At 41.9% G+C, this 14,480-nt stretch overlaps 1 protein-coding gene across 1 annotated transcript in view; it reads right to left on the bottom strand.

Moving 5' to 3' along the window:
• Positions 1–260: 260 nt before the first annotated feature.
• The window catches only part of lhx5 (LIM homeobox 5), a 32,004-nt gene continuing 17,784 nt past the window's right edge, over positions 261–14,480 (bottom strand). The window contains exons 4-6 of the mRNA XM_063011662.1: positions 12,580–12,848; positions 5,166–5,331; positions 261–1,160 (exon numbers count right to left, since the gene is read on the bottom strand). Coding sequence (XP_062867732.1) covers positions 871–1,160; positions 5,166–5,331; positions 12,580–12,848 — 725 coding nt within the window. The 3' untranslated portion in view covers positions 261–870. The remainder of the gene's footprint in view (positions 1,161–5,165; positions 5,332–12,579; positions 12,849–14,480) is intronic.

Genomic DNA, 14,480 nt, shown 5'->3' with positions numbered 1-14,480 from the left:
CCATAATGAGAACGCAACCTTGCTGCTACACACATTTTTAAATGTATTCTTGTATTCATTCGTTTTCATCAACGACTTATTCCAGATTGGAATTGTGGTGGGTCTGGCTACACCCTATAACACTGGGCTCAATGCGGTAGCATACCATGGACCATCCATGGACAGTTCCTCATAATCTGAGGCAGGAATTTAACGAAATCTCCAGCATACTGAACCTGTGTGGCACCCAAACCAAAAACTAGTGAACTTTAAGAACGATCTCAGTGTTCATCAAAAGGTTTATTGAATGAGTTAACCAAAAACTGCATGTTTCAACCCGATCAGGGATTTAGAACATGGGAAAACAAAACAGTACAAAACAAAGTAAACATAACTTATGATGTATGTAATGACTAAACCCAATTTGTGTAGGTATTAGTTTTTTGAAGATTAGATCAGTGGGTTTTGGACATAGACCAACACCCTTTGCTAGCCTGGAAATGATAGAAAAGGAAAAAAAATACTGGTCGAATCTGATAGGCAGCAAGTACATTTCAATGCCATACCATAATACTTGGTCCATTAAAAAAAACAACTGTTTGTTTGGGTCGTAGAAAGAGAACAGAGTGAATGTGAACGGAAAGCTTTTAGCATCCTTGTTTGAGTCACTGTGTCCTTTAATTGTCCAGCTTCTTCTTACAGTAAAACATCGTCCTGATTTGAAGAAGCAGTAATGCTGGGAACTGACCAAAATAGAGCTAGTGGGGCTTGTCAGAATTTTTTTAACGGGGGTTGAATGGGTTTCTGGTGCTATACATGTTCAGTCTCGTGTCCGTCCTGCACCACGTCTCATTCTGCCCCTCGATTCTCAGTCCAGAAACCCCACCAGCCCTACCATACGGTGTTCTCTCCCATCTCTTGCCCACTGTAGTTAGCATTACCAGCCAGCGAAAAAGGCGGACTGGGCCCCGTCCCGAATCCCCCTTCGTTCTGCGCGTTGGGGTGCAGCTCGGGGCTCGGCGTGTCATCGTGTGACATGATGTCTGTGAAGCGCTGGTCATCTCCGGAGCCGGAACTGAGCAGGAACGAAGCCTCGGCCGGAGACTGGGCCTGAGATGAGGGTGGACCGTGGGGGAAGAAGTCGTAGTTGACACCTGTGCTGTAGTAGTCGCCCTGGTACTCTGGAAATCAAAAACAAAAGACGGTTGTCAGGCGGGGGGGTAGGTAGCAAGTTTGTTAAATAATCAATATATATATATACAGTGTATCACAAAAGTGAGTACACCCCTCACATTTCTGCAGATATTTAAGTATATCTTTTCATGGGACAACACTGACAAAATGACACTTTGACACAATGAAAAGTAGTCTGTGTGCAGCTTATATAACAGTGTAAATTTATTCTTCCCTCAAAATAACTCAATATACAGCCATTAATGTCTAAACCACCGGCAACAAAAGTGAGTACACCCCTTAGTGAAAGTTCCTGAAGTGTCAATATTTTGTGTGGCCACCATTATTTCCCAGAACTGTCTTAACTCTCCTGGGCATGGAGTTTACCAGAGCTTCACAGGTTGCCACTGGAATGCTTTTCCACTCCTCCATGACGACATCACGGAGCTGGCGGATATTCGAGACTTTGCGCTCCTCCACCTTCCGCTTGAGGATGCCCCAAAGATGTTCTATTGGGTTTAGGTCTGGAGACATGCTTGGCCAGTCCATCACCTTTACCCTCAGCCTCTTCAATAAAGCAGTGGTCGTCTTAGAGGTGTGTTTGGGGTCATTATCATGCTGGAACACTGCCCTGCGACCCAGTTTCCGGAGAGAGGGGATCATGCTCTGCTTCAGTATTTCACAGTACATATTCATGTGTCCCTCAATGAAATGTAACTCCCCAACACCTGCTGCACTCATGCAGCCCCAGACCATGGCATTCCCACCACCATGCTTGACTGTAGGCATGACACACTTATCTTTGTACTCCTCACCTGATTGCTGCCACACATGCTTGAGACCATCTGAACCAAACAAATTAATCTTGGTCTCATCAGACCATAGGACATGGTTCCAGTAATCCATGTCCTTTGTTGACATGTCTTCAGCAAACTGTTTGCGGGCTTTCTTGTGTAGAGACTTCAGAAGAGGCTTCCTTCTGGGGTGACAGCCATGCAGACCAATTTGATGTAGTGTGCGGCGTATGGTCTGAGCACTGACAGGCTGACTCCCCACCTTTTCAATCTCTGCAGCAATGCTGACAGCACTCCTGCGCCTATCTTTCAAAGACAGCAGTTGGATGTGACACTGAGCACGTGCACTCAGCTTCTTTGGACGACCAACGCGAGGTCTGTTCTGAGTGGACCCTGCTCTTTTAAAACGCTGGATGATCTTGGCCACTGTGCTGCAGCTTAGTTTCAGGGTGTTGGCAATCTTCTTGTAGCCTTGGCCATCTTCATGTAGCGCAACAATTCGTCTTTTAAGATCCTCAGAGAGTTCTTTGCCATGAGGTGCCATGTTGGAACTTTCAGTGACCAGTATGAGAGAGTGTGAGAGCTGTACTACTAAATTGAACACACCTGCTCCCTATGCACACCTGAGACCTAGTAACACTAACAAATCACATGACATTTTGGAGGGAAAATGACAAGCAGTGCTCAATTTGGACATTTAGGGGTGTAGTCTCTTAGGGGTGTACTCACTTTTGTTGCCAGTGGTTTAGACATTAATGGCTGTATATTGAGGTATTTTGAGGGAAGAATAAATTTACACTGTTATATAAGCTGCACACAGACTACTTTTCATTGTGTCAAAGTGTCATTTTGTCAGTGTTGTCCCATGAAAAGATATACTTAAATATCTGCAGAAATGTGAGGGGTGTACTCACTTTTGTGATACACTGTATATATATATATATATGGATTGCATTTCTACTGATGCTGATCCTCACTGCTGATTGAGGAGAGCGAGACTGACACACGCCCCCTCCAACACGTGTGTTGAGGCAAGGGTGGGGTGCAACACTGTTCTTGGACCACTTTTCTGTTTTATGTCATTGGGCAGATCTGTGACTGGCTAACTTCAATGACCTTGGATTGGCTGGGGAGCCAGAAATCCACAGAAAACAGGACCTATCAGCTTCCAGCTCCTGGCCACCAATGGGTTGTGCTTGTGCATCACCTGAGCTCAAACAAGTGACCTCTGGTCCTAAACTTGTGTCTACCAATGAAGGAAATTCAGTACTGCTAATACGATCCAAGCAGAATTCTCAGCTGGGTGCTCAGGTGGCACATCAGTCTAATGTGCAAGCCCTCCACTGCTATCTTGAGCTCTGTAGAGCAATCGACTTGGTCAGGCATAGCCAAGGACACAATTGGCTGTGTCTGAGGATGGGGGTTTTAAAGGGTTTCATTGCTACTGTGTAACTGCGCCCTCTGATGTCTTGTTTGAAGCGCTAGTGGTGGACAATTTGTGTGGTGCTTAGTGTGACTCCCCTATTGACAAGTGAGTACATGGAAGGGATGTGTGTTGATTTCAGCTGTCTTTGCCACCTTGGGGGTTGGAGCAGGCCGTCAGAACAGGAAAATAGGGTAATTGTCTATGATTTGATTGGGAAAAAAGGGGTAAAATCTAAACAAGAAAAACCAGAACTTACAACAACTTAAGTCTTAAGTTTGCAAACAACTGAATGCTAAAGACGTTTGTGTGACATTTGGGGGGGGCAAACTGATCACTCAATTTCAATTAATCCCAAATGGGGTGTGCAATGGGTTGAGGTCAGGGCTCTTTGGAGGGCACTAAAGTCCCCTGTGACTGATTAGCCAGGGTATTCCTGTTATCCACTCTCAGGTTTGGAATAGAAAGTCCAGGAGGACGATCAGGTGAGGACGATCAGGTGGCACAATGGTCTATTATGCTAGATCACAGTATTTGCCGGCCGGATGTCTACACAGGCATGATTGGCAATGTCTGTGGGGGGGATGGCCGTAGCTCTGCGATTGATTAGCCAGGGTGTTCCTGTTATCCACTCTCAGGTTTGGAATAGAAAGTCCAGGAGGACAATCAGGTGAGAACAATCAGGTGGCACAATGGTCTATTACGCTAGATCACAGTATTTGCCGGCCGAATGTCTACACAGGCATGATTGGCAATGTCTGTGGGGGGATGGCCGTAGCTCTGCGATTGATTAGCAAGGGTATTCTTGTCATCCTGCCATTGTTTTCCAAGTGTTTCAATAATACTAATGCAGACTATACTGGAAAAATAGGAGTAAAAAGGGCGACTGTCTGGTATAATAGCTTCCTTGAGAAGAAGTCTACCACATAAAAAGATTACTTATACATTTCCCGTACTTTAAATTTCTGTCTGATACATAAGCTGAAGAAAGGAGAAAGCCGGATTAGAGTAATACATTCTTATCCTCGCTGCCTCCAGCTTTGTGGCGTGAATTCACGCTAATGTGGCTCATTTACTGTAAGAGCACAAATAGTCAATAACTGGCGACCCAGGGAATTCTGAGCCGTGAGATTACACGCCTCTTTGCTTTGACAAATTAACAATGGATTCTGTTGCACACACGCAGGCTGTTTATAAAAACACAGCTGCATTATTTTATACTGAATAAATAAATCGCCTGTCTGTCTGGTCATGGACGTCAGGTCAGTGTTTGTTTGAGTTTTCTGCTGATTCTGAGACGGGCTAGCGGTGGAAATGGTGGCTGGGTACTTCATTTCCCAGCAGGCGCCGCCCAATAAAAAAAATAAAGCCTGTATCCCTGGGCGGATCTAAACCCGAAGCTGGTATACCTCACGCTGCTCTGGCACGCTTCGGTGCCGGATGAGGTCTTCTCAGGTGAGACTGTTTTAGGCCATAAAGAGTAATGAGTCCAATCTAGATCCACCCAGCTTAAAGCACGGATCGTGACTGTGTACTTAAAAATCGGATTACGGATCCTGTGCTCCGAACTATCCAAGCTCATCTTTTGTGCTTTAAGCTTTCAGTGGGTTGAAAACAAGGCAAGAAAGAAAAGAAAACACAGAGACGGAGAAATGAGAGGCAGGAATCAGTGAAGCTTTTGTTTTTTTCAAGGTGAGAGAGAGAACAGTCTGAATGCGGTCTGTGTGCCGCACGAAGGACAGACGTCTTTGTCCGTAAAAAAAACAAGATATATAATGAGATGTTCTCATTCATACCTCCGTAGTAGCCGTATCCCCCAGGGCCAAGGAGATCTGCCTCGTCCAGTCTGCTCCCCAGCGGCCGCATCCTTCTGGGGCCTCTGAAGAACGCGTGGCGCCGGGCGCCGAGGGCACTGAGCTGCTTCATTCTGCGTTCTTTCGACCGTCTGTTCTGAAACCAGACCTGGAAACGAAGCGAGAGAGGGAAAATGATTAGAATTAGGGACCGACCTCGGTGAACTGACTGTAGAACAATCTGAATGAAAAAGAAATGATGTCTTATTTTTTTTCCTTTTATTTTATTTTATTTTATTTTATGTTCTATTGATCCAACTGACATCTTGTCCTTCTAGTCGAAGTGATAAAAACTCTCCTGCATTTACAAGTGAACAACTGGTTAGAATATGAAGTAAGACCTTGGTGGCTGAGCATTACTTGAAGGGCTTTTTATATAAAAAAGCATTTGAAATATCGTGAATATTTAAATTCAATGTGTAAACCTTTATGTCAGCGAGCACTTTCGTAGAAGTGCCTGTGTTTTATCTCAATAAAAATGGTAAAATCTATAAATGTTAGTTATTTAAAATGTATTAATGAATGCTGAACACTGTTAGTGTTAACATATTATTCACAGTAACGGATTACGTATACAGAGTATGTTTTTTCCCCTTAAAACAGCAGTGCTTCTGTTTTTTTGAGGTTCATGCAGTTCTTGTGTGATAATTTACAGTCGTAATTGGCGGTATTAGGTCAAGCACTATTTAAGACTATTACTATATAAATAGTATAGACCACGAAGCTACGTTCGTGGTCTAATCAAAGCCCGCTCTGCACCACGCAACCTCCGAGCCACTAGTCTCGCTCGACTTGAGCCTCCACCCAGGACTAAAGGAAGACAAGCATCAAGGCTCTTCTCTGTTCTAGCACCCAAGTGATGGAATGAACTTCCTCTGTCTGTCCGAACATCTGAGTCTCTTGCTGTCTTTAAAAAAGGATTAAAAACCCACCTTTTTACTAAGCACTTAAGCTGACTTGTACTTATTTACTAAATTTTTTTTCCATTTCCAAAAAAAAAAAAAAACCACTTTGGTTCTAACAGGTTTCAGCAGATTTGTGTTCTTTGACTGTTGTTTACTAAAACTTGAGAAATGAAATGTTTACTATTGAAGCTCTTCTGTAAGTCGCTCTGGATAAGAGCGTCTGCTAAATGCAGAAAATGTAAATGTAAATATACAAACTGTATGTGTTTGGTTATGATTCGGGGTGGCACGCTGGCTAAGTGGGTAGTACTGTCGCCTCACAGCAAGAAGGTCCTGGGTTCTGTCCCCAGGTGGGGCGGTCTGGGGCCTTTCTGTGCAGAGTTTGCATGTTCTCCCCGTGTCTGTGTCGGTTTCCTCCCACAATCCAAAAACATGCAGTCAGGTTCATTGGAGACACTGAATTGCCCTATAGATGAGTGTGTGTGTGTGTGTGTGTGTGTGTGTATGTGTGTCTGCGTGTCTGCCCTGGGTGTTACTGTGTGCCTTGCGCTCATTGAAAAGCTGGTATAGGCTCCAGAACCCATCCCCGTGACCCTGATTGGATAAGCGGTTAAGAAAGTGAGTGAGTGTTTATGATTGTTTTAGGTTCCAAATAAAATCTGAGACTGTTTAATGTATTGTTTATAATACTTGCATGGCAAAATTACCGGAAAGCACAGCAGAATGAATGAAAACTCACCCAGACTGGGCTTTAATGATGGATGGACAGACAGATAAATACTTTACTGGTCCTGGAGGAAATTTAGGAAGGGAGTTTACCCCTAGATGCATAAAAGAAAGCTATATTTAAATAATACAGTCCGGCTTCCGGAAATAGTAGCTTAAGCTTTGACACAGGATGAACCTGGAAACCTAGACGCAAACCTAAACTACACTACAGTACAATGACTAGAAGATACAAGACACATACAGTCTCATACAAATGTTTAGAGGTAATATTGGTAATGGTAATATTACATGTAAAAAACTATATTTTATTTGTCCATGTCATATTGTAAATATTGGTCATATTGTAAATGTGTAATAATGTGTATAATAATAATAAACACACATTTGTATTCTGTAGATGATGTGTCAAAATCAACACGACATCATGACCCTCTGTGCCCTCAAAGAGGGCGTACAATATTCTACAATGTTCAGTTCTAAATTTACTTTATCTACTCAACATGTAAACAAATCAAATCTAAGCAAATTAACCTTGCAAACCTGCCTATTCAATTTAGGTTGTAATGTAAAGGATTAAATGAAAGAATTAAGGCCCATTTGTCTCCTTATCTGAATTTAGCCAATTCTGCTTTTCCTGGGGGGCAGCACTGGGCACACTGGGTCGTGCTGTCACAGCAAGAAAGGCCAGGGTTTGATTCCCTGTCCAGGTGTGGAGTTTGCATGTTATTCTTGTGTCCGTGTGGGTTTTATTCCAGGTCAGTTAGAGCTACTAGAATTTACCCTGCATTCCCTGCAATTGTGTGTGTGTGTCTGTCTGTCTGTTCTGTGATGGGCTGGTGACCTGTCCGGGCTGTTCCCAATGAATCAGACCCAGCGCAAACTTGACCAGGATGAAGCGGAGGTAAAAAAAAATGCATATGATGAATGAATTAATGAATGAATGCTGTTGCTTAAAAGAATGTTGGTGATTGGTGGTGGTACAGATATAAATTTTAAGAGGGCCAAGCAATAGTAATTTAGTGAGAGACCAATTTCAAATGACAGTAAAAAAGTGGGCTTTGTTACTATTATAACTTCATGTCAAGTTCCGACCTCAGTGGAGGCAATTCATAAAATTGTTAATAATTGTAAGCTCTGGTATTGCTTATTTTATGTTTAATTGTAACATGTATACTGTAAGTTTGAGTATAGTGAAGTCACACATGTAATTTATGGCTGTTCCTATGTTCAGTGAATAAATATACACTGCTAATTCTGTTTATTTAAGAGTATAATAGAACAGAATGAGACAACAAGCTTGCATGGATTTGCATTTTGCTTAAGATATGAGCTATTTTGTTTAAGTGGCTCTTTCAATACCCTAACAGCAATGTGATGACTGAATAGCCTGCATATTTCACCCAGAAGATGTAATCTGCTCTGTATTTGTATTTTCTAGCATAGGAGCAAGTACAAGAAGAAGTCGAGAGAGATCTACACAGGATAAATCTGGAAACCTAGAAGGCATGAACTACCGTAAATGCACTATATACAGGTAACTTTATAATTTGATCGATCTGTGTAAAGAAAGTGTGGATATAATTAATGCTCATGTATATATTTTGATTACCCAGTTCTAACCAGTACATGCAAAATCCTATTCAGAATCTGATTTGTGTGAGGTATTACTATCATTATTTGTTTGCACAAACACGGTAACTAAGAAAGTAGTTGTCCTAGGGCCAGACTCAACCAGATCAGTTAATGCTGCATTTACATAATATCATGCTACTATGGTATTACGCTTCTGTATCTGATCCACTTATACCAGCACAACACACACTAACACACCACCACCATCATATCAGTGTCACTGCAGTGCTGAGAATGATCCACCACCCAAATAATACCTACTCTGTGGTGGTCCTGGGAGAGTCCTGACCATTGAAGAACAGCATGAAAGGGGACTAACAAAGCATGCAGAGAAACAAATGGACTACAGTCAGTAATTGTAGAACTACAAAGTGCTTTTATATGGTAAGTGGAGCTGATAGGAACAAGTAGGTGGTTTTAATGTTATGGCTGATCAGTGTAGTTTAAAAATAGGGTGAGTTATTTATTTGTACTAACTAACATTAATAAGGTCAGCTTTTAGAAGCAAAGAAAGGAAATAGTAAGGAAATTCATACAAAATATCCCAGTGTCTCAATCTGCTTTTTTACTCCATAATAAATAATGTCGGAGAAAAATAGAGAATAAAAGACGCAAATAAAGAGACTGTAACGTACAATGAAAGAAGACAGGAATTGTTCAGATGAAGGCATGATAGAAATAACAAGGCAAAGAATTCAAAGCAATTCATAAAACTGTCAAAAATTGACTGCAGTCTTTCCAACAGGTATTGTTACGTTTGTAAAAGAAGAAAAACAACTAGATATCATCATTAAAAAAAACACCAGCTAAAACAGCCACCACACATCACTTCTCCTTATCTTATGCCATCCCAACGTTTGAACCCTACTTTACATTGACGATCTATACCCAATCTGTACCTCTTAAGCGTTTTTGCCATGCTTAGCAAACACCTGCTCATTGAGAATAATCAGCTGATCGTCGGTGAGCCTTACTTTAGGATTACCAACACACCATACTAATGGAAAAATACCAGAGCAGCACTGTGATGACCCACCTGGGTGAGAATGAATATACAATGTGTGCAATAGAGAAGAGAAAAATGCACAGCAGGGGCAGTATGGGTATACGTATACAATTAATTTAGTAATCTTCAGTACCTGCTGATCGTTATAGGAATTAATACTGGGTGGCAGGTGCTTATAAGTCTCAGGGCTTCACATACAGTGTATCACAAAAGTGAGTACACCCCTCACATTTCTGCAGATATTTAAGTATATCTTTTCATGGGACAACACTGACAAAATGACACTTTGACACAATGAAAAGTAGTCTGTGTGCAGCTTATATAACAGTGTAAATTTATTCTTCCCTCAAAATAACTCAATATACAGCCATTAATGTCTAAACCACCGGCAACAAAAGTGAGTACACCCCTTAGTGAAAGTTCCTGAAGTGTCAATATTTTGTGTGGCCACCATTATTTCCCAGAACTGCCTTAACTCTCCTGGGCATGGAGTTTACCAGAGCTTCACAGGTTGCCACTGGAATGCTTTTCCACTCCTCCATGACGACATCACGGAGCTGGCGGATATTCGAGACTTTGCGCTCCTCCACCTTCCGCTTGAGGATGCCCCAAAGATGTTCTATTGGGTTTAGGTCTGGAGACATGCTTGGCCAGTCCATCACCTTTACCCTCAGCCTCTTCAATAAAGCAGTGGTCGTCTTAGAGGTGTGTTTGGGGTCATTATCATGCTGGAACACTGCCCTGCGACCCAGTTTCCGGAGGGAGGGGATCATGCTCTGCTTCAGTATTTCACAGTACATATTGGAGTTCATGTGTCCCTCAATGAAATGTAACTCCCCAACACCTGCTGCACTCATGCAGCCCCAGACCATGGCATTCCCACCACCATGCTTGACTGTAGGCATGACACACTTATCTTTGTACTCCTCACCTGATTGCCGCCACACATGCTTCAGACCATCTGAACCAAACAAATTAATCTTGGTCTCATCAGACCATAGGACATGGTTCCAGTAATCCATGTCCTTTGTTGACATGTCTTCAGCAAACTGTTTGCGGGCTTTCTTGTGTAGAGACTTCAGAAGAGGCTTCCTTATGGGGTGACAGCCATGCAGACCAATTTGATGTAGTGTGCGGCGTATGGTCTGAGCACTGACAGGCTGACCCCCCACCTTTTCAATCTCTGCAGCAATGCTGACAGCACTCCTGCGCCTATCTTTCAAAGACAGCAGTTGGATGTGACGCTGAGCACGTGCACTCAGCTTCTTTGGACGACCAACGCGAGGTCTGCTCTGAGTGGACCCTGCTCTTTTAAAACGCTGGATGATCTTGGCCACTGTGCTGCAGCTCAGTTTCAGGGTGTTGGCAATCTTCTTGTAGCCATGGCCATCTTCATGTAGCGCAACAATTCGTCTTTTAAGATCCTCAGAGAGTTCTTTGCCATGAGGTGCCATGTTGGAACTTTCAGTGACCAGTATGAGAGAGTGTGAGAGCTGTACTACTAAATTGAACACACCTGCTCCCTATGCACACCTGAGACCTAGTAACACTAACAAATCACATGACATTTTGGAGGGAAAATGACAAGCAGTGCTCAATTTGGACATTTAGGGGTGTAGTCTCTTAGGGGTGTACTCACTTTTGTTGCCGGTGGTTTAGACATTAATGGCTGTATATTGAGTTATTTTGAGGGAAGAATAAATTTACACTGTTATATAAGCTGCACACAGACTACTTTTCATTGTGTCAAAGTGTCATTTTGTCAGTGTTGTCCCATGAAAAGATATACTTAAATAACTGCAGAAATGTGAGGGGTGTACTCACTTTTGTGATACACTGTACATATGATCATGAGTCATGAGTATTGGCATTGACACAGAAATGCCCCCCTCTTGGGCATCATAGCCTTCAATTTCTGGAAAGGCTTTCCACAATATTATTATGTCTGATTGTTCTATGAGAAGACTTGATTCATTGGCGGTTATACTGGAACAGAAAATGACTTTCCTAAAACTTTAACTTATAGATTGTTTTATATAATACAGTTTTTACTAATACGGTCAGATGTAATAGGTCAGATGTAATAGTTATTAGGGGCCAGTGATAGCTCAGTGGTTAAGGTACTGGACTAGTAAACAGAAGGTTGCCGGTTCAAGCCCCGCCACCACCAAATTGCCACTGTTGGGTCCCTGAGCAAGGCCCTTAACCCTCAATTGCTCATCGTGTTCAGCTCATTGTGTAAGTCGCTTTGGATAAAAGCGTCTGCTAAATGCTGAAAATGTAAATGTAAATGTAGTTAGGAGAAATGCTTCATACTTTTGGCTATATATTATTTATTTATTAGGATTTTAACATCATGTTTTACACTTTGGTTACATTCATGACAGAACAGGTAGTTACTCATTACTCAAGATTCATCAGCTCACAAGTTTAATGTCAAACACAGTCACGGACCAATTTGTATCTCCAATTCACCTCACTTGCACGTCTTTGGACTGTGGGAGGAAACCGGAGCTCCCGGAGGAAACACAGACACGGGGGATCAAACCCATGACCTTCTTGCTGTGAGGCGACAGTGCTACCCACTCTGCTTCAGTTCATCCTAAAGGTGCTCAGTGGGACTGATGTCAGGGCTCTTTGAAGGCCACTCAAGTTCCCCCACACCAAACTCAAATCATTTGTTTATGGACCTTGTTGTGGGTTCATTAGTGGTTATACTGGAACAGAAAATGACTTTCCTAAAACTTTCCACAAAGTTTGAAACTTATAGTTTGTTTTATATAATACATTTTACACCCAGACTTTGTAATTAAGAGAGGTGCCTTATACTTTTGGCTATATATATAATGAGCTATATATAACAGGCCAGGTATGAGCAGCCAGTCCAACTGTACTTGAAGGAAACCCTACTCTGACTGTAGGCAAGGTCAATCATTAAGTCAATAAATCAAATATTGACAAGTCCAATTTATAGTAAACAAATGTAATCACAAACGTAATCGGGGTTATTAATGCTGACTCTTTGGAATACTAGATAGTGTATTAGTGGACATTGGACTGAAAATAATGATTGAAGATGTGTTACCTGGATGACGCGCATATTAAGGCCGGTCTCCTGAGCAAGCTGCTCACGGATGTGGCGGGTGGGTTTGGGTGTAGCTATGAATGCTGCTTTCAGTGTCTCCAGCTGTTTGGCTTTGATGGTGGTGCGCGGACCGCGTCGCTTTTGGCAGGTGCTTTGCTCCTCGCCTTCATTAGCGCCGGTGTCCTTGTCTGAGCATGTCGAGTTGTCCGTCTCCTTTGGGTCGTCCGTCATTGGCTCGGGGGACAGGCTGCGATCAGTGCATGACGATACTGCAAGGAAAAAGCCCAGAACACTAAGTTTTCGGCATTTAGCAGACGTTTTTATCCAAAGTGACATACATTACAGTTATAGCATACAGTCTGAGCAGTTGAGGGTTAAGAGCCTCGCTCAAGGGCCCAACAGCAGCAACCTGGCAGTGGTGTGGCTTGAACCAGCGACCTGCTGATTACTAGTCCAGTACCTTAGCCTGACATAAGGGTACACAAATCCATTCGCTGCCAGCAAGTGACCTTATGGTCACCTGATCAAAAAAATACATGTAATTTTTAAATGAAGTTTCCATGTTTGTTTATTCCAACAGTTGACAAAATTTTCAAATAAAGTTTCAATGTGAAATGTGATTATTAACATATCATGTGTTTGTTTAATTTACATTTACAGCATTTAGCAGATGCTTTTATCCAAAGCGACTTAGCAATTGAGGGTTAAGGGCCTTGCCCAAGGGCCCAACAGCAGCAACCTGGCAGTGGTGGGTTTGAACCAATGACCTTCTGATTACTAGTCCAGTACCTTAACCGCTAAGCTATGGCTTGTTTAAAATAGACTGTCTCATAAGTTTGACATTCTACATTTATATGATCAATAAAACAACCACTGTTGGACCCTTGAGCAAAGCACTTTAGGCTTAGTTATTTGAATCATGTTTTGTAGCATGTATGCTATAACAGATGCCCCAATTGTAGGCTGCTTGGAATAAGTGCAGTCCAAAGAAAGTAAAGTGATTTACTGTCATATTACATTTACATTTTCAGCATTTAGCAAACACTTTTATCCAGAGCGACAGTTACAGTATACAGTCTGAGCAATTGAGGGTTAAGGGCCTTGCTCAAGGGCACAACAGAAGCAACCTGGCAGTGGAACCAGCGACCTTCTGATTATTAGTCCAGTACCTTAACCACTAGGCTACACTAGTAAATATGCCTGCCTTTCTAGATTTTCTTTTACAGTAAATACAGACAGGGCTGTTACTACCTTACTACTGTAAATGCAATCATTTAAATAAGCAATCAATTCTAATCATTATAAATAATAATGACATGTTTTTCTTTATTCTTTTTCCTTCTTGAGCGTTTGGCGTAATTACTTCACATCGCCTCTTGGTGGCGCTTTATTAACTTACACATAAATGAGCAGAACTCAGATTTACGTGTCTGGCTGGAACCAGTTTAGAGATTTAACATACAGTATAAATAGCCTATATCATATTTCATATTGATATATAACATGCAGGTGTCATTGTTAGAGTACTTAACAATAAATGGGTCAGGCCCACTACAATACTCAATTGTCCATTGTATGAAAGGTGTTATTTAAATAAAGATTATTATTATTATTATGAAGTTCAATTTTTTTTATTATTTATCTGTATTTGTTTGACTGTTTACAAGGCCACCGAGTGCCACGCTTTCCTGCTCATTGTGAATAATGAATATAAAATCTAGTGCACCATAGAAAGAAAATTATTGAGTCAGATATACATTTCTATCTTTGCTAACATTTATGCAGGTTTATTTATTGACATTTAAGAATCATGAGGATGAGGATTCATGACAGACCAAATTATTCACATAAATATAAAAACCTCACCATGCTGCATGTCTGAGGGTGCATGACTGAGGTGC

Source organism: Trichomycterus rosablanca, chromosome 16 (genome assembly GCF_030014385.1).
Source record: "Trichomycterus rosablanca isolate fTriRos1 chromosome 16, fTriRos1.hap1, whole genome shotgun sequence".
NCBI lineage: Eukaryota > Metazoa > Chordata > Actinopteri > Siluriformes > Trichomycteridae > Trichomycterus > Trichomycterus rosablanca.
This window is presented reverse-complemented; position numbering and strand designations above follow the sequence as displayed.